This window comes from Empidonax traillii, unplaced genomic scaffold (assembly GCF_003031625.1).
Source record: "Empidonax traillii isolate 1590-97213 ecotype Southwest subspecies unplaced genomic scaffold, ASM303162v1 scaffold330:size615109, whole genome shotgun sequence".
NCBI classification, from domain to species: domain Eukaryota; kingdom Metazoa; phylum Chordata; class Aves; order Passeriformes; family Tyrannidae; genus Empidonax; species Empidonax traillii.
In genome coordinates, this window is record NW_020955523.1 from 468021 (window position 1) to 487896 (window position 19876).

Consider the following 19876-nt stretch of genomic DNA (forward strand, 5'->3'; position numbering starts at 1 on the left):
TGAGGTCATTAATTAAAAAAAAAAAAGTTTTTTATTAAATGTGAGGAAAGGGATGCAGAGACATTGCATTTAAAGATAAACCCTAAACAGTAAATATTTTACATTATAGGTGCTATTTTTCCCTACAAACATCAGTTTTTTACGTAATATGAAACCACAATGAATCTTATTGGTAAAGTCTTTTGCTACTCTAATGATAAAAAATATAAATGACAAATTAGAGAAAAGTGGAGAAGTAGTGCCTGTAGCACTGCTCAGAGGAGTGAAGTGACATGGGACTTCCAGCTGCTGCTAATAAAGCAGCTTTGCAGAGCCCTGGAAAGCAGATCTGTACAGAAAAGCATGCTGAGCATTGTGATATTTAAGGGCAGCCACAGGATCTGTGACACCACAATAGTCATCTGCTCCTAAAACTGACGGCAAGTACTCTTCCTCAAGACAAAACTACTCTGACTTCAGCAATAAACAGCAGCTCTGCTACCACACAGCCTTGGCAGAGGAGACTCATAATTTACAGTACACCTCATCACTTCCCTTAAGCTGAATTAGACGTGTACTTACTTCACGGCATATTTCATCAGTTTTTTGTTTTGGGTTTTGTTTGTTTGGTGGTTTTTTTTTTTTTAATTTTTTTTTTTTTTTTTTATTTAAGAACCTTAAGTAACCGGGATCCATCCTTCCAAGAAAAGTTTGAGGTGTGGGTGGGGTGTCTTGAGAGCAGCCTTCCTTCGAGGCCACCTCACACCAGCCAGTGCCCTTACTTGAGCGCTGCCCACGGCCAGGCTTGGCTCCTGCGAGCTCCCCTGAAGGTCACCGCGGGCACAGCGGGCGGAGGCGACGGCAGCCGGGCCCCTGGGGAACCGCGGCCAGGGGCGGCTGCTGGCCCTGAGCGGGCGGGCGGGGCGCCGTGGTTTCCGGCAGCCCCGGCGAGGCCGCGGAGGGCCGGGGCTTGCACAAGGCGCCTGTGGCTCGCCCCTTTCCCGGGCAGTCACATGAGCAGAGCCGCCGGCGGGCCGCGCTCTCCCGCACGGCCGACATGGAGCTGCGGGTGGCCCTGGGGCTGGCGCTGCTCTGCGCCGCGCTGGAGGCGGCACCGGCCGGCCCGCAGCCCCGCTCCGCCGTGGGTGAGTCGGAGGGAGGCAGCGCCTGCGGGGGCCGGGGGAGGGAGGCGCGACCGGGGGCACTGCCGGCCCGGCTGCCGGGGGTGGGTATGGGGGGTGGCCGGGGTGCGCGCTGCCCGCTTGTGCCTCCTGTCCGCTCCACTGGACTGCTGCCCGCGCTGAGCCCCCTGCCGCGGTATTCCCTGTCCCAGCTGGCTCCAGCTGCACGTCACTATTAGATCAGTAAACACGGCGCTTTTCAGGTACGGGGGGGATAAGCGGGGTTTACATCCAGTTATCCGGCGGGGGAGGCGAGGTGAGGTGAGGTGAGCGGGGCCCTGCCTGTGGCTCGCTGTCCAGAGGCACGCACTGCAAACACCGCGCCGGGGCTCCGCGCTGTCAGCAAACACACCCACGCCCTGCCCGCCGCGGCCCCTGGTGCGGCCCTGCGCGCAGGTGAGTGCTCCCAAAGGGTTTCCCACAGAATTTTCATTCCATGTCGCTTCACACTTGGCCTCGGACCGAACACGCAGCAGTACCCCGGCGTTTCTCTGAGTCCTGATCGTAGGAGTCACGGTTTTGCGGGTTTTAAAGAACACTGCTGGTTTTTTGCTTCCTGAAATAAAGCTCCACGGGGCAGAGTCGCGTGGTGCCTGCCCAGCCACAGAGTGGGCATGTGACCTTGGGAAAAATCAATTTATATCCGTCCCTGTTTCACAACCACTGCCCCAGATACATGCTTATCACAGCCTCTACCAAGTGCTTTGAAACGGACAGAAAGGAATTACTCTTATTTTACATGAAACTTCAAGGCTTGTAGACTAATACAGTCTTCATTCACCATGCTCAGCATACTCCTGAACTTCTCAGCTTCTTTATCCATGCAGTGCTGTGTAGCCGTGGCTGAGAACGTCAGCCTGGAAAACAGTGAATAGGTAAGGCTGACACACTGCTATATGGTGAGAAGCCCAACCTTTGCTACTGAGACTGCTAAAGAGAAGAGCTTTGAAATTCTTGCACACACTGAAACAAGAACAACACATTTTGCACACACAGGAAACATTGCTGTTTCTTGCCATTCTTTCTAGACTGATCTTTTATAGTAGCTTCCAGCCAGGGAAGCTCGGGAAAAATAATTAAAATGCAACTCCCTCTCTTTTCAGGTGAAGTGGAGAAGTCCTTTTATTGCCTTCTCTACTCTACAGTTTCCAGATTGCTATTAATGAAAAAGAGCTGATTTTTCAGTTCCTTCCAATCTTCATTTTATTTCTGGTGAATAGTGTAAACTCGTGCCTCTGCTTCTGTTTTCAGTTTTTCTAAGTGGACCACATGAAGGACTTGACTACAGAACTTGCCCACGCTTATCAGACAGGCTAATCAACAATTTGTTAAATTTATTCTCCTTTTCAAGACTTTAGAGAGGAATAGCAGTAGACAAAGTGGAGCAAACTTGGCATTACCCTTGTATATCCAGTTCAGATGCAAATAATGCATTTTCTTTAATCTTTGTTTTCTGAAAACAGGGCAGTTCTGGCATGTATCTGATCTACATTTAGATCCGACTTATCACATTACCCCTGATCGCACCAAAGTTTGTTCTTCTTCCAAAGGAGCCAATGCCTCCAACCCAGGCCCATTTGGAGACTTTTTGTGCGATTCTCCTTACCAACTTATTTTGTCAGCATTTGCATTCATGAAGGATTCAAAAGAGCAGGTTTCGTTCATGATTTGGACAGGGTAAGTGTTCAAGTCACTCTGCAGTGAAAGCTGGATAGCCGTATAGTGTGGTAATTCGCAAGTTTATATTTGCACCAGCAGATCTGAGTTCAATATGTCACAAATGATAGTTGTCCCTTTAGTTGTCCAAATGGCTACTAGGTGGAAGACTGAGAATATAAGGCCTCAGGAACAGACTTCGATCTCTGTACTAATTGTTGGACTGTTCATTGTGATATTTACCACATGGCTGTGTTAGTGTAAGTTGATAGCAATGGTGCAGGGAGGGTGGAAAATGGAAAAAGCAAAAAGAAAGGGTAATAACTGACTGGAATTAATTATTATGGGAGGCAGTGAATTTTGTACATCTTCAGGTCTGCATCTGAAGTCTAAATCTGAATGCATCCTTTCTTAGAAGATACCCTGTAACTACACTGTATTTGGTTCTTTAAAAGGTAACTAGAACAAGCAATACTATAGCTTATGCAATTTTTTATTTTTTTTTTGTGTATAAAGTTACCAGTCTGCTTTGGTGCCTGTATGGATTCTAGATCAGAGGCTCACAGGGGGAGGGTAACAGTGTCATAGTTGCTGCCTCTCTCTTCAGTATTGTCACTCGTAGTTGTATGTGCTTCTAAAGAAAGTGTCCCTCATTGCAGGCCTTTGTTGAGTGAAAACGTTTACCTTTCCTGTTTCCATCTTCCATATTAGAAAGTGAGCATAATAATACTCTCACATAGGTGTTACCTATGAGGCTTTGTGTGCCTTAACAGTGGGACTGGAGAAGTATGAAAGGGAGGCATATGAGTAGCTTGATAGTACTATGCCCTGTTACTTTCTAGGTATTCATGAAAGATAGCATTGATGTACTCTTCTGCCATAGGAAAACTCTCAGTTCTACCATCACGTATTTTTTTTTTTTGTATAGATCAATGGATGATTTATCAAAGAGATTAATATTTTTGAGTGTTTGTGAGAACTAGTTTGTTTATGTTGTGTCAACTTTGCTGGGGAAGGGTGTTAATATATATATATATATATATATAATATATATATATATACTAGTATATGAAGATAAGTGATGAATTTATTTCACTTACCTTATTGTACCTAATTTTCAACAGAATGTTGTTAAAAGGGAAAAAAAAAACCTGCAAAGTTATACAGATGATGAAAGACATATAACCCAAACTGCACAGTAGCTCAAAATGATGGTATTAATTTAATTTGTAAGAAATCTTCATTATGATATGAAACATAGGATAAACATTAGTCTACTTGTTTGCATTTTTTTAATGCCTTTACAGTAAGCCTTTCAAGGAATTCAGTGGGTTTAATTAAAAAGTATAGTAGGCTTACATGCTAGAATGTAGATGTATTTGCAGAATTTTTTGCCTTCCCTTATGTTGCTAACAAACCTTTGTTAGTAAAGCCTTTTTCTTTTTCAGAGATAGCCCTCCTCATGTTCCTGTAGAAGAGCTCTCCACAAAGTTGGTCATTAGCATCATAGGCAATATGAGTTCTACAATTCGTAATTTCTTTCCAGATCTTCAGGTTTTCCCAGCCTTGGGCAATCATGACTACTGGCCACAGGTAAAACAAGTTAGCTGTTTGTTTATACATTATACTGAGTGCATTCCTAACGCCTCAGAAATCATTCTGGAAACAGAATTCTATAATTCTTCATTAGTTAGCATTAGCACTACAAGTTAGCATTTAAAATGATCACTAGTTCCACTGTAGAAAAGAAACTAGATCTCTCTCTTCGTGCTCATACCTAAGGAAAGGTTGATGCCAGGTAAAATCTGTACATGGCCTGAGATCATGTGAATTCACTGCTGATCATTCCTCATGGCTTGGAACTACCATGTGTTGAAATAGTTAATACATGCTTATTTTTTTATTGCTGTCATGCATGCGCATCAGAAATTACATCCTTAATGGATCTGTGAGTCTGTGATAAGTTTCAAGGTGCACTGGAAGGCCTGCTGGAAATCTGTGTGCTGGCATCACTGGATTTATTTTTTTTTAACCAAACTAATGGCAGAATTTTTGTAATGTCCCTATAGTTTTGCCACTATTATTAAAAATATATCTTTTTCTTCCCTTATTGGACACTTAGCCAGTGAATCATCAATGTGAATATTTCTCTGTGCAGCTGAGGACTTTTTCACTTTGACTGTACTGTGAATATTGTTCTTGGCATAGCTCAAATGTAAACAGTTGCTTCATGTGTCCTTTAAAGCGTGTTGTGGGTTGATCTGGCAGCACACAGGACTCAGAAGCAAATGCTGTCATTGGATCTGAGGGGATCAGAAGGGATGTGGAGCAGATCAGCTAAAATATTTTGTTTGAAATGCCTCATGGCAATTCAGTAACACCCTTTCACAACCCAAAGGATTTATTCCAGCTTTCTGTGTTATTCATTAGGCCTGTCAGGGTATATGTTGGTGTGGTGTAGTAGGTAATTATATCATTGCCTGTGTCATTGCTGGAGTTAGTGGTTTCCTGCTGAAGAGTGGAGACTGAAGAGTAACAGAGGTGCTGAGAGAGTGGGAAAAAGAAAAGTGAGAGACAAAAATAGGAGCTAGACATATACTGGAAATGTGAGCATACAAACCAAACTGGGACTTCAGTCTGTTGTGTTTTTACTGTGGTAGTTTTGTGTCGGCTTGTCAGGTGCACTGATGGGTCAGGTTGGTTCACTGGAAACCTCTGGTAAAGTACTTTGATAAATAACACCTTAACTAAGGTCTCAGTGTTTTGTTTTCATTTTGTTTTGTTTTTAAAAATGTCTAAACAGAGAATAGTTGTCATTCAGCAGTCTTCTTTGATATAGAAGAAAAAAACTAGATACAATAACCTTGTGGACAAACAATGTAGTGACTTTTTCAGCAAATATGAATTTTGTTTGTGAATTTAAATCTGAAAATAGAAAAAAAGATGGGCAGGAGGGGCAGATGGACATCAAATAAGACTTTGAAGCAGGCAGATGATTAGAATAACTGGTGATTGTTGCAGTTTTCTCTGCACAAAGCCACACAGGAGTGTTTGTGTGATACTTTGCTTTGAAATGGCATGCTTCACCAATGTGTGGAACTGGCATGCTTTTCAGTTACTGCTTGAAAAAGGCCATGGGATAAGAATATTCCCACCATGGGGTCATTTCAACTGTTTTGATTGTTTTAATGTTTGTTTTTTGCAGTTTATGACACTTCTCTATGTCCATTTCATATGGGTATGCTTGGCAAATGTCTTGTAGGCTGGAAGTGATGTGGAGCAAGCCACACCCTGTAGGCTGCTCCAAAGCAAGTGTGAGAGCTGCGTGCTCACCATGCACGGAAGAATTTTATTGCTCTCAGTTGTATTCTGACCTGTCTTAACAACTGGACAGTCTTGAGTGATTTTTCTTGCAGAACATGCTATAAACACTACTCAGTATAATCAAGCATTGGGATACCTTTCAGATCGTATATTGTGACCTCAGTCTTTCTGCATTGTCTTATTTGCTTCACACCCTTACCTCTGCTTAAAACAAATTCACAAACTGCTGTTTAGCAGTTCACAGAACACTGGCTTGCCTGGGTCCAAACCACCTTCAGTCCATAACATGGCCTCTTATCTGAGATCAGATTTTGCTGCGTCTGTTAGTGACTGTTAGGTCTGGCTCAAAGCTGTCCTAATAACTGATGTCTGTGCACTGCAAGAAACAAATTTCTCAACAGACGTCTGATTGCACTGCTCCTAGACAGAGACTTACTGCCTAAGCCTCTAACAACGTAGGTTTAGTTTCGAAGATCTTGGAAAGGTCAAATTTTATGTTTAAGAAAACATGCACTGCAATGCTGTTCCTGTTTTTCAACCCCTGTTAGGCCAGGCTGGTATCTTCCTGTCAGGGTTAGATCCAAGCTCTTAACAGGCTGTGGCTCAGGATGAAGAATGCTACAGTCCTAATTAAAGCTGGTGGGAGAAAACATTGACAAAACTTTTTCTTTTATATTTTAAATGCTTCATTACTAGAACTACAGGACACCACAGTAATATTTGCCAATTTCATCTAAATGTGTCTGAGAGCTGTAGCGGAGTTTTGGGGAGCTGCTATGAACTTCAAGTTCTTGAAAAAATCACCTTCTTTAAAAGGAGCTTACATTCAAGCTTGTCATCCAAGAGAGTTTATTTTTAGACTTTGACTTGTCAGTTGATATGTTTATTAATTTTGCAGAATGTGTGGTTTTCCATTCTGCTGTATTCCTAAAGTTTGACATATTTCTGACATTAGTTTATCAATGCATTAACAAGGCCATGCAGTCGGTTCTGACTAAGTTTAGGCATTTGAAGCTAATCAGCAGTACTGGATGTTCAGAAGTTGCTTTTTTTCCTTTCTTGAATTCCTCCTGGTGATGACTGGATACACTTATGTGTTATGAAAGAGACCAGGTAGCATAATTTAGTGATTTTTTTGTCTGTCTGTCTGAATGCTAGGACTTAGCCAGATTCTCCTCTCTCACAGGATCAGCTTCCTGTAACTACCAGTGAAGTTTACAATGCTGTTGCCGATTTCTGGAAACCTTGGCTAAATGATGAAGCAATCAATACCTTCAGAAAAGGTAAAGTATGGCAGTAATGCATTGTGAAGCTAGGGCTTAGGAAATTAATGTTTTTATGGATTTGTCCTGTTTGTTTAGCTAAGCCTCATAGGATGAATCAGAACAATGGATTATCTGTAATGCTTCTCCCGGAAGAAGTTACTTATCTTTTTGAATGGCAATGCCTTTATTCAGAATATATTTATTCCTTTCTGATACAATAATTATTGCTTCTTGTAGAGATGTACAGTGTTACTGACTTTGTACCAATGCACGTGAAATACCTTTCTGCCTTTAATATCTCTTAATACTTTTTAGATGAAGGCATATGGATGCACAAGAAAACTTAACTTTGGTTGTAAAAAACTGTTAAAATGTTGTTTCTGTTTAAATGCTATATGTATTTCAGAGCATATTGAATAGGTACATTTTTGTTCAGGTTATGATAGCACATAGTCACAGTGATTATACTGTTAACATTTGTGTCCGACTTACTGACTGGTAGAATATTGATATCCTAATTAGGATTGTTCTTTTTAGCAAAGGACTGAAAAGCGCAACCCAGTTTCCAATCCACTCAAACATTATGGATTTGGAAGTTTAATTTGTGGATTTTGCCCTGAAAGAGAACAAACTCGGGATAAGAATGGAAGTAGAAACTTGAAGAAGGATAATAAAACTCAAAGGGCAGATCATAAGTTCACATATAATTCTGTTGCTATAGCTCCACTGAACTATGAGGTTACATCCATTGAAGAAGCTCAGCATGCTGTCGAGAGTTTTGGGAGCTAAAACTGAAAAATGTGATCTTTTCATCATGTTATCAATCTGAAGTTAAATGACTTTCAAAGTACAAGGCTACTAAACTCAAACAGTTCTTCCTGGAGGAGCCTGTATGTTTGCAGTATTTCAATAAATGTGGACCTTTTAACAACTATTGTATCTCAGTGTGGAAGAAACATTACAGGGTACTTCTTGCTTGTGATAATTGCGTCTGAATACTGTCAAATAAACACAAAGACAATTACAGGCAATAATTCATAAATAATCCAGTGTCAATTTGTACTAAAATGTGGCTGAAAACATTGTTAAGATGTTCTGTTGTGATAAGGTGATATGTGGCTTGAATAGGCATGCATAGTCTATTAGAAAGAGTAAGGTGGGTTATTTGTCAGTGGTGTACTTTGATTGTAAAGTTGTGCCTTGAAACCATTCATTTTTCATAGGATATTGGTCCTGTTTTCACAGGTGGCTTCTACACACAGCTGTTCGAATCCGGTGACAGCTCTCAACCACTCAGGATAATCAGTTTGAACACAAATTTATATTACAGTCCCAACAGCGTAACTGTGAATATCACTGACCCAGCCAGCCAGTTTGCCTGGCTAGAGGCAGTACTTGAAACCTCTTCACAAAACAAGGAAAAGGTAGGGGCCGTGAACACAACCCATCAGAAGAAGTAGATACAATGAAAATATAAACATGCTTCTAGAAGAATAATAATGCTGCCAAAGATAGTAAAAAATTAAAATCTGTTTTTCAATAATTCCTCTTTGGATAGCTACATTATACTACAACAATTAATAAAATAGTTCAGTGAAGTTTCTCAAAGTATACAGCAAATCACCTTTACTTTCGTATTGTGTAAAATACTGCAGAAGCCAGTTTCTTACCTTTTTTACCCATAGCCTTTAATTTTAAAATCTACAGTCTTAGACTAAGAGAAAAGCTAGCACGTTTGATTTACATTTTCATATAATTAAAAGTATCAAAAATAGAAATTAGAAAGGAGTTTGTCAACCATGAAACCTAGCCAAGCTGCAGCAATTGCTATGTTTTGAGTGTTATAGTAAATTGTCATATATTACTGAGGTTTTGAAGTGAATTGTTGGCTCCTGATTGATTGATTGATTGATTGGTGCAGGGATTGGATCATCATCTGAGCAGAAGATGTGCTTAATTTGAAACATGTTTACATTTTGCTGCAGTGTTGTAATTTAAAAAATATTATAGTCCAGTCAGGAGAAATGAGAGATTTCCTTTCCTCATGAAACTGCAGCATATTAACTGGTGTGTGCAGTTGCCACTAAGTCTCTGCCTCAGACAGAGGGGGTTTAACTAGTTTTTCCATATTTCTGGTGGCTCTCTAACCATGCAGGCACTGTAATACTTGAACATAAGTTTTTCCTTCTATCCTCTTGAAATGCCAAATTCTAAGTCTTGCCCTAGTAACTAATTTTTTTCATTTGAAGTAATTGATAACATTTTCCTTAGGCCTAAAATCACACATAGATTTATTAGAAATATTTTCCTCTAATAATGTACTTAAGTGATAATATAAATTTAAACATTCTTACTGCTTGTATTTTATATAAAAAAAACCTGTCATGATTTACACCTTTCAGAATGCCATTACCGAGACAGCATTATTATGAAACTGTAGTAACCATTTCTAGGTTACAGCGAAAAGTGTAAGTTTCAAGTGAAGGTGCTAATTGTGCTTTCTGTATTTAATTCCTTAGGTGTATATAATAGGTCATGTACCGGTAGGATACTTGCCATATGCAAGGAATACTACAGCTATAAGGGAGTATTACAATGAGAGACTGGTAAAGATTTTTCGCAAATACAGTAGTGTTATTGCGGGCCAGTTTTTTGGACATACACATAGAGATAGTATCATGGTCCTCCTGGATGAAGAAGGTAATGATGCTTGCTGGCTCCTGAATCTTTTTCTTCCTGATTAAAAGCAAATTAATACTTTCTTGCATGTTTTTCCTAGTCAACCTCTGTTATAAATAATTGGAAAAGGAAATTGGGAAATACTGCTCTATATCTGCAAGAGTTCAAGTCTCACACACTCCCATTCTTTTTCCAAAGAGAATCTTGCAAGTCAGACTGTCTTTTTTTATTGAAGTCAGAAGAGACTCCTCGAGCTTCCTAATCTATTTTTTTAATAAATGCTTGTGCCTAGACAAGAATTTCTAGTCTTTCCTCTCTACTCTCAGCAGTGACATGGGCAAATTATACTAGCCAGTTGCTATTGTGTAATGTGTCAAAGGGAATGTTCTCAGGCCAGCTAGACATGCTCTATGTTCTTGTGTTTCCTGCATCATTACTGTGCCTCTCTGCTGAGTTCCCTGCTGCTTCAAAGTTAATTAAGATAAGGGTAAGCAGGAGGCAGGGGAAAGAAAGTCTCTCCCTGTTGCATCTCTTAGATCAGCTAATTTCCCTTCAAGAAAATCACCCACACTGAAATTTTTGTTTATTGCTTGGAAATCCCTTGGTTTGAAGCATGGGCATGGCCATATGGAGCACTCTAACATCTCTAACAGAAGATATGTAACAAGTTGTGCCTGTAGCACAGAACTGTGAGAGGTCCGTTGCTTTGCTTTATGTAAAATACACAAATGTTAATTGGGTAATAAACACATTATCTGTGGTTTTTATAAACTTATAAAAGCAATACCCAAAATGATGAATGGGGTAACACTATTCCAAATCTTTTGCCTTTTTACATGGTGTTATCATGGAATTAATCTCCAGTAAAAAAGAATCCAGACTAATGAAAGAACTAGCTTTTCGTAATTTTTTTTTGATGGTGCTTAAGGCGGTCTCATACTTACATCTTTTGTACCTTGTCCCATTTGTGCTTGAAATCATCATCTCTACTGCAAATTTCACTGAGGACAGACTGATCGTGGTGTTTGTCATTACAGTTCATATGTGCAACTGCTTCCAAATTATTTTAGTAATTTTGCGTCTTTTAACAAGATTTAAACAGTGAAGTTGCATGTAGCTACATACAGATGGTGTTTATCTGTACAGTTTTAGACTGTCTTCTATTCATGACATTTTCCTCTTGACAAAATTCCAGAGAATTCAATATAAATGCAATATTGCAGCCAACATCAGTGTAATGAGAAAGAGCTCAGTTTTATCTTCTCCAGTTTTATCTTCTCTCTTTTATCTTCTACTGATTTCCAGGCTTTCAAAGCTTCTGCTCATATGTGGAGACTGACCTTGTGATTTCACTGCTGTGACAGTGTCAGAGAAGGGAAAAGTTAGGGTTTCTTTCTTCTTCCACAGAGAATGGCAGAGAATCTCTCAATGTGCTTGCCTGCATATTCTGTCTCATTAAAACCCATGTGCATCCTCACAGTTCAGTTGCTGTGAAGATCAGTGTTCATATACTGGGTGCTGAGTTAATGTAGCTGAGTGAAGTCAGGGTCAGGTGATGAGACTCTGGTGTTTCTAATAATATCATAAACACATAAAGTGACATGTAAAATACAGTATGGAAACAGCAGCTAAAGATTTTGAATATGTCTTCAGTAGAAATATGCAAAATGCAGAGGCTTCACATATAGGCAACACCACTTTGCACAGGTAGCTGAATTGGCTGGGAAGCCTCTAGTATAGGCAAACTTAAGTGGTACACACTGGAGTGGGTACTGTCATATTTGACACAGGTGTTGTTCTATCTGTTGAAAGTATAGAAGGAGTTCACAGTGATATAGCTTATTCAGGGGAAAAAAAAAGCTAATGTCCTTAAGCCAGTCACTCTTGATCTTGCTTTGTTGGTTCTCTACAAAAACATTTGTTTGAAAAAGAAATGATTGAAGGAAAATTGTCTCCTCACCTTCCCTTTTCCTGCAGAAAAGCCAGTCAATTCCTTGTTTGTGGCACCTGCTGTAACCCCAGTGAAGAATGTATGGCAAATGGAGTCCAATAACCCTGGTGTCAGATTGTATCAGTATGATATTCTTGATTATAGCTTGCTGGTAAGTAAATATTTTAAAGCGTTGTTTAAGACCTTAAATATAGTGTCATTGAAAATTACAGTGAGATATCAGCCTTTATAGTATCACGGCTATTGGTGGAACTTTGGTGCTTACTCCTAATTATTCTTCCTGGACAAAGGAAAGGAAATCTGTCTTTCTGTGCCTGCTGGACTATCCAGTACCTTCTATTCTCAATGGCATATTCTTATGATAGAGATCAAAGACAATCAGAATTTTTCTAGGCAAAATCCAGGGAGCTCTGCAGTTGTGGAAGAGGTTCACCTCAAATCCTAGGCTTGTTGTTTGCTGAAGATAGCCTGAGCTTTGGGATGCAGTCCATGAAAGGCTTTTAAAGGGTGTAGAAGGGCAGAGGAAGAAAAGCGCTTTTAACCATATGATGTCTTTTGTAATCATGCATCTCCCTATATAGAGTTTATACTTTTTATAGGAAATGATAGATAAATTTAGAAGGAAAAAAAATAAAATATTTTTACTCCATAGTCTCGTGATTTTTGGAGATAAAGTGAATCCTGTATAGTTATATTGACTCTGAATGACTTGGGCTTTCTCTCTGTAATTCAGGATAAAATCTTGACTCCACTGAGGTCAGTGACAATGTGCCCTGCTGCTTGACTTGGGAGTGGGGTTTCTCTCTGGAGACCTATGCTAATACAGGCTGCTCCTTTCTTGTGTGGATTTCACTCCTGCATTGAGATCTCTTCCTTTCCTTTAAATTCTCCCTGGGCCATTCTTTTTCTGTCCATTCTGCCCCTCAATGAGTGCCTGCAGAAAGGAGACTTCTGGTTCTTAGCCTTTTGCCCCACTCCGAAGGCAGGCATGAGCACAGAGGAGTTTGGACAGGAAAGACCTACAATACTTTTGTGTCTCCTTTTTCTTCTCCTCCCCATCCCCCCACCATTACCGCACTGCAAGTACCAGCTTTGGGTGTAAGCCCAGCTCTTGGGGTGGGACATGACCTTCTATTCGCTTGTGAATAATGAGGAGTGACAGCTTCCTAATCAATATATCACTCCAGAGACTTAATGAAGCAGGGAAGAAAGCAATACAGCCGTGACTATTTTTTCTTTCTTTCTGTTTTTCTTTCTTTCTTTTTTTGTTTTGTTTTGTTTTGTTTTGTTTTAACTGTAGGATCTTTGGCAATTTTACTTGGACCTCAGAGATGCCAATAAGAAAAATGAATCCAACTGGAAATTAGAATACATCCTGACTAAAACTTACGGCATTGAAGACTTGAAGCCAGAAAGCCTATATGAAATGGCCAAACAGTTGTCTATGCCACACAGCACACTCTTTAAGCAGTATTACAGTAACTTCATTGTGAGTTATGACAAAACCATTGTCTGTGAAGAGGGGTGCAAGACCTGCCAAATATGTGCCATCCAATATTTAGATTCCTCCTCATACACAGAATGTATCCAGCGGGAGGCAACGTGAAGATGAAATCTCTGTGCAGTTAATGCAGATAGTGACTTTGCCTGTGATTTAAAGAACCTGCTTGTTCTTTCGTTCAAGCATTGATATGTGGACAGGGAAACTGGGACTTCTCTGAATTTCAGGGGAGCAATAAATCTACCTAGATCTTTCTTCTTGCAAACATGTTGCCCTTTATCATCTAAATAAAAGCTTATTGACTATGTAAGAGTGGCCAAATACTTTGCTGTTTTTTCAAGTGTCCTGTACCCTGTGTAACAGGCATCCCAGCATGTGGGAATAGAAGTTACTCACTAGGTTCTTTGTAAATCCAAGTCTTACTTCTCAGGATGTGTAAACATAGGCAATGCCATTTCAGGCATGGAATTTTCATAGGGGCAGGTTTCAACCATCTGCTGTCACAAATTGCAAACTGAAGTCAGCAAAACCCGCATTTGCTGAGACTTGAGTGCAGTTATGTTGTTGATGCGATGCCAGTATTAGGTGTCTCCTTGTGCCAAGTTTTCCTTCTTAATCCCTCAAACCCACCTCTGCTTAGGGGCATTCTCTAATGATGGCATAAGAGTGACTTAATGGAACACAAACCTCCATCCTGTAAATGCTTAATCTAATTTTTTCAGAATGTGTGTGTTTGCCCAGTATGAAGTGCTTTTTTTCTCATGATAGAGCTATGTATATTGATACAGCCATCAAGGAGTCTCCTGGTTTAAGATTTTGCAGCAGACTGTGAATCAGGTTTAAATTGATCAACATCAGTAATTGGACATAGCAGATCCATTCATTCTCTGTGTGGCACAGGTCATGCACTTGTCATGGTGTTTCTTATGTTTCTTTTTTCACAGAACAGTCTAGTACTTAATATGAAAATTATCACATATGAATTTACAATTGCAGAATTGCTCCTTCCTTTTCCTCTGGTTAAATATGTGCACAAGATGATGCCATTAAGATGGCCCTTTATCTGGTATGTGTATAACCAAGAAGGACCTTTACCCATTTTTCTGTCACCTCAAGAGCTACACTTTTGGAAGCTTTGGTCAGTATAATGCAGCACAGACCCTACTCTAGATAATATTATCCCTGAGTAACTGGAGTTGTAGAAGTGGTTGTGAGACAAATCCAGTTTTAATGAGATTAAAGCCTTCACTGTAGCCTTTGAGAAAGTTTCTGGGTTTGTTTCCACTCAAGCTTGAAGTATTTGGCGGAAAATTTTCAGGTAAAGTTTCTGAGTCATGCACAACTGCAGATGCAGATACCTCAGATTTGGTGCACATCAATCAACAGAGGAAATGGTTGGTTTGTTAAATTTGCATTCAGAAACAAATCCTTCAGTGGCACTAATGTTTAGAAATGCCATTAATAATGCACGGTAGGCAGTTCCTATATTTTAAATTCAGTGCTTGGAGAAGATATGGTGAGCATGTAAACTGTTCTGGCTGCTGTCAAATGTATCTGTATATGTAAATAACCTGAATTAACATGGGTACTGTACAGACTATGAGGAAGTGCCACAAAGTTTCAGCACTGAAAGCTGATGATTCTGTCTGTGTTGGATGTGTTCTTTGGTAGCATTTCTCATGGGTGTGTTCATTAAAAAAAAATGCCTCTTACCAGTAGCAGTTCTCCAAGGACAAGGAGACAGAGTTGTGGGTGGATAGCATAAGAGCAGTTGCAGCTAACAGGGTAGCTGAGCTTCCTCCAGTTTGCCATATGGGTTTTGTTCAGTTCAGTCTTGAGCTTTAAGCCATCTCTTTTCTCATACTGGTTGGTTTCTGTGAGTTTTGTGGCTTCTGTTTAAGCTTAATACCTACAAGACATCCTGGAAGCACTATAAAATTATCAAGTTGTATTTTTCCATTATGGATTCCTTTGATGCTAAACTTAGGCAGAGCTGCGCCATGTGATGATTTAGTAGCAACAGAATTCTAGGAAGAGAGCTATGCTGCTGATGGGGTGTTGGACATCTTGCTTACTTTTTTTTTTTTTTTGATGTATGTGTGTCAGTAGATGTTATTCAGTGAATATGAACAAATAACCGTCTGCAAATGTCTAAACAGCAAGATATGATCCAGGCATACTTTTTTTTTATCTGGACTTCAGTTGAAGCCAAGAGTTGGATGGCACCAGCCAATGTGTGGTTTTTTTTTTTGTTTTAGCCACAGAGTTATATCCACCAGGGTTACATTTAGCCAGGGTATATCCTCTGAGATGCATCTTTTTATGCAAGCCAGGGTATATCCTCTGAGATACATCTTTTTATGCAAGCCAGCATTCTCTGCTCTCCTATAGGTAACTATAGCCATGCAAGTTCTAGCCTAACTGGCCAAGAAAGATCCAGGAATATGTTTGACTGCATTCTCTTGTAACTTGGACACAAACCACAGAGAGAGCTTCTAGAGATATTACACTTTAAAATATATGAGATAGATCACATCAACAGCTTAGATAACCAGGCATCATGCCTCAGTAGAAATAGAGGGAGACCATGATGTTTTGTTTTGGGTTCCTACTTTATTCCTTCATGGATCTAGGAATGTTCTACAGAAAAGTTTTCCTGTCCTTACAGAAGCTTTTTTAAGGAATCATAGAAAACACTAAAGAGGCATGACCTGATAAAGTAGCTGGCTTCTGTAGACCAAATTTCCGTTTCACTTTTCAGATGGTATTTTATGGTCCCATCTTGAATGAAGGTTAGGGGGAATATTTGTAAAGCCACATTTTACAGAAAGACAAATTACACCACCTAGTGGAGTAAAAAGCTTTTCATTTATCTACAGTTTAAAACTCGAGGCATATAAACAAGGAGAGTAATTTTTCAGATATTGTAGGATTTAACTTCTAGCTTTTGAAGGTAAGTAGTTTTTGAAGGAAGTACTACTACTTCTTTGTATACTTCAGCAGTATTGTCCTGTTGCACACTTTCTCTGGGTATTAAATGGTTGCTGGCTTCTAGAGGCTCCTGGCACTTGATGGACCCTGAACCCTGTGGTAGGTACGGGTCTTAGCCCATATCCGAGGAAAACTGAATCATATGGAAAGTATCCTCAGTCTAGCTCAGCTAGCCAGCAGAAAAGGGGTGCAACAGAAACCGAAAATACTTCTACAAGCAAGCTGATGTCTCCTTCCGATTAGTTTCTGTGCTTTATTCTCTACTGGAGTTAAGAGTCTGAGCTTATGTCTACCTTTAATGGGTACTGCAGCATAACAGGAGTGCTTTCTTTAACAGGTCAGTTGGGGAGCTGATGTCACTGCTGCACATTTCAGTAGCATTTGAAGGACTTCAGATGTACATTTGAAACGCAGCTGCCAACTGCAGTTACATCTGATAGGACTCTCTCCAAGAGCACTCTGCAAGATGAATAAAAGCACAGTGAGGATGATCAGTAAACTGTTCAAAGGTGTGCTTCAGATCCAAACAAAAGTGAAGGTTTACCCAGAAGCATATGCTAATTGTTTTATACTGGGGCACTCATTAGTGTCTGTATGTGATCTCATAATTTCTATTGTTTTTCACTTGCCAGCCTGAAGAAATTGAAATGGCTGGAGAAAACTGGCAGTGAGTAACATATTGTTAGTAAAATTGATGAGCTTAAGTTGTCCAAAACCAGAAAGAGGTAACTAAGTACATGTATTCCCTTGTGGTGAAATGGACAAATGATGAGCACACAGCATGTACAAGGATAAATATCTAGTTTAACGCTGTATCTAAGTTCCTGCTGTGGAAACAACAATCTCGAGGTGAGTTGTCACATTGGTGTAAGAATAAAACAAACCTCTTGGAAGTGCCTCTTATGCCCAGTTAAGAGGAACTATGAAAATGTCAATGAAGAAAGTAACTGTAACTGTCTAAACAAGATTAATTGCTTTCCTTCTTTATTTTCCAAAAGCTGAAAACTAGCTTACAGCTGCTCACCACTACAGCTTTCAACCAAAAAAATACTGCTTTAGGTAATTCACTTATCATCTGTCAATCCTAGCTTTCTTGTTCTGCTGAAGGAATATGGTTTTCTGGTCTGCAAAGAATCCTAGTGTAAATGAATGTTGCTTTCAGACTGTGTGTAGAATATCACAACTGAAGGAACTCAAAGAAAACAGAGAGAAAAGATAACCAAAAGTGTTAACCATCCTATGTATGCTTAATTAGTTTCTGATAGTTGTAGGAATGGCAAAGGCACTGTACTGAACCTAGTAGTGTGCTACTGTGCATTGATTCCTGCCAGAGTAGGTTTCAGGAGAGTGGTCACATGTAGAATAGGACGTGCAGCAGATGAAAATATAATGAGGGAATCACTTAAAAAAAATGTTGGAAGCAAAACTACTCAAAATGCGGCAAAGCCCAGCCTCAAGGATTTAATGAAGCAATGAAAAGAGAACTGATATGCTTACAGATGGGGCCAAATGGTAGCTTATCAAGTGCAACTTTCATTGGTAGAGTGGTATTTAAGGACTGTCTAGAAAATTCCTTCTATTATCTGTATTTTTTCGAATTTTATCTGAATTTTATTGACTTTTATCTGAATCTGCTTGTCAAATATGTTACATGTAATTACTGAAATATTCCCCCACCGTGCCTTCCACCTTGCACTGGGTAAGAAAATTAGACACTTTGTTCTCTAACACTGTTAACTCTTTGATAGATTTTAAAGCAAACACTCAGACATAAAGAATAATTGAGCTGGAGAAGTTGCAAATGTAGAGGTGTGCTAAAAAGTTTTTCCCATCCTGAAAAGCATCTTGAGATTCCAGTATTCTCCACTGGAATAAAACCAAGACCTTGTCGAGGTTTTAGGCAGGGAGATATACAAAGGGGAGTTTTACACCTGAGCCTGTCGCCTTTCTCCCTCAAGCATTTGGTGTGCATCTATTGTGATGTTGACTATGCTTTCTCCTTCAGGAACAGAACAACTTTCTAAACTAAAATTTTCACTGTTAGTTCTACATTTATATAAAAAAATCTGGTAGTGGCACATCATTTTCCACTGAAAATGTTAAGCAATTCTAAAAACTTCTCCCACATGCTATAAAGTTTGACATCTTGCCTGTCCAACACAGTATATGCCAATGGATACACTGTAGCAGCTTTTTCAGTCCTATATAGTCTAAGGTTTTTGATAGTTCATGTGGACCAGATGATCTGCTGGTAAAAACTGCCTTCAGAGCACTGAAATTAGTGAAGTGATGAATTAATAAAGTAATTAATAATCCTACTTGATATTCAGGAATGGGTTTTCCAATATACCTAAAAAGCATTTCTATGTGACATAACACAGTCCTGCCTGGAAACGAACAAGCAGTCTCAGGTAGCAGTAGCAGAGTATTTGTATCAGTATACTGCTTTTCCTGGAATAATTGGTCCTGTAGCCCAGAATGATGTGATAACACCGCTATCCTGTTTTCCCTTCCAAATTGCCCTCAGTGTTTGCCTGTATAATGTTGATTTATGACATGTAAAGACATGCCAACAGACTTAAGCATACAAACCCACTTGAACTGTATTCCCAGAATTGTGTTCTGGTTTGATATTTTTTGACTGTAGATGGAAACCCCTTATACACTGTTTCTAGGGAGGTGGGGGACTCTGCATCTTGAGGATTTTGGAGTTTACAAGACAATATAGGCATGCCTGAGGCTGCTAAAGAAGAGCAGTTTCTCTACAATCTTGGACAAGCATTGAAGCCCAAATCTCCAGTATTCAGTCTATCAGGATCTTTCTTCAAGTGGGAATGGTGATAAAAGCCTATGGCTGTGCCATTCAAAATACATGCAGAAAGACTCTTTTTCCAGATAGGCAAAGTGCCTTTAAACTCTTGCGTGCTGCTCTGGCCTTTTTATGTTTCATGAACTGGGAAGCATTCATTTTTAGAGACTTTGAAAAACATTGCTTGGCCAGTTTCTCATTCCTGTTTTGCTGGATGTTTCAGGCAGAACTTGTCTGATATATTAGAACATTTTACACCTATGAAAACTGCCATCTGCCACCGAGCATTTTTTAAGCCAGCTGAAACTTGATATTTTGGTAAAATATCATGCTAAAAGATTCCGAGGTTGTTCCAGCTGATTGCAATGAAGCCTGCATTGTTACCTAGCCTTCCTTAATTGAGTCACTGTAAAGACATTTAACTTAATCTCTCACAGGAGGGGGTATTTGATGTTGTTTTTACATCAACCTAGCTGAAACCTACCAGCATTTCTAACAGACCTTGTTGATAGATCACAAGACATGTTTCAAGCTGTCTGT

At 39.7% G+C, this 19876-nt stretch overlaps 1 protein-coding gene across 3 annotated transcripts; it reads left to right on the top strand.

Moving 5' to 3' along the window:
• Positions 1-903: 903 nt before the first annotated feature.
• Positions 904-13859, top strand: SMPDL3A (sphingomyelin phosphodiesterase acid like 3A). 3 transcript variants are annotated; one of them, XM_027891789.1, is made up of 8 exons: positions 904-1124; positions 2624-2837; positions 4265-4409; positions 7327-7423; positions 8651-8829; positions 9925-10105; positions 12062-12186; positions 13336-13859. In XM_027891789.1, exons 1-8 carry the CDS (start codon positions 1037-1039, stop codon positions 13639-13641), a joined length of 1335 nt encoding a protein of 444 aa, XP_027747590.1. In that variant the 5' UTR covers positions 904-1036; the 3' UTR covers positions 13642-13859. The 3 variants fall into 3 exon arrangements, with proteins under 3 accessions (XP_027747590.1, XP_027747589.1, XP_027747588.1); XM_027891788.1 differs by lacking the exon at positions 904-1124 and adding an exon at positions 1265-1363; XM_027891787.1 differs by lacking the exon at positions 904-1124 and adding an exon at positions 2166-2372.
• The last annotated feature ends 6017 nt before the right edge of the window (positions 13860-19876 follow it).

What these genes read in the sequence shown, in the direction of transcription:
- SMPDL3A (XM_027891789.1), top strand. Translation starts at nt 1,037, where the DNA reads ATGGAGCTGCGGGTGGCCCTGGGGCTGGCGCTGCTCTGCGCCGCGCTG. An exon ending in TCGTTCATGATTTGGACAGG is followed by an intron (nt 2,838 to 4,264) that starts GTAAGTGTTCAA and finishes TTTCTTTTTCAG; the next exon opens with AGATAGCCCTCCTCATGTTC. An exon ending in CTTCACAAAACAAGGAAAAG is followed by an intron (nt 8,830 to 9,924) that starts GTAGGGGCCGTG and finishes TTAATTCCTTAG; the next exon opens with GTGTATATAATAGGTCATGT.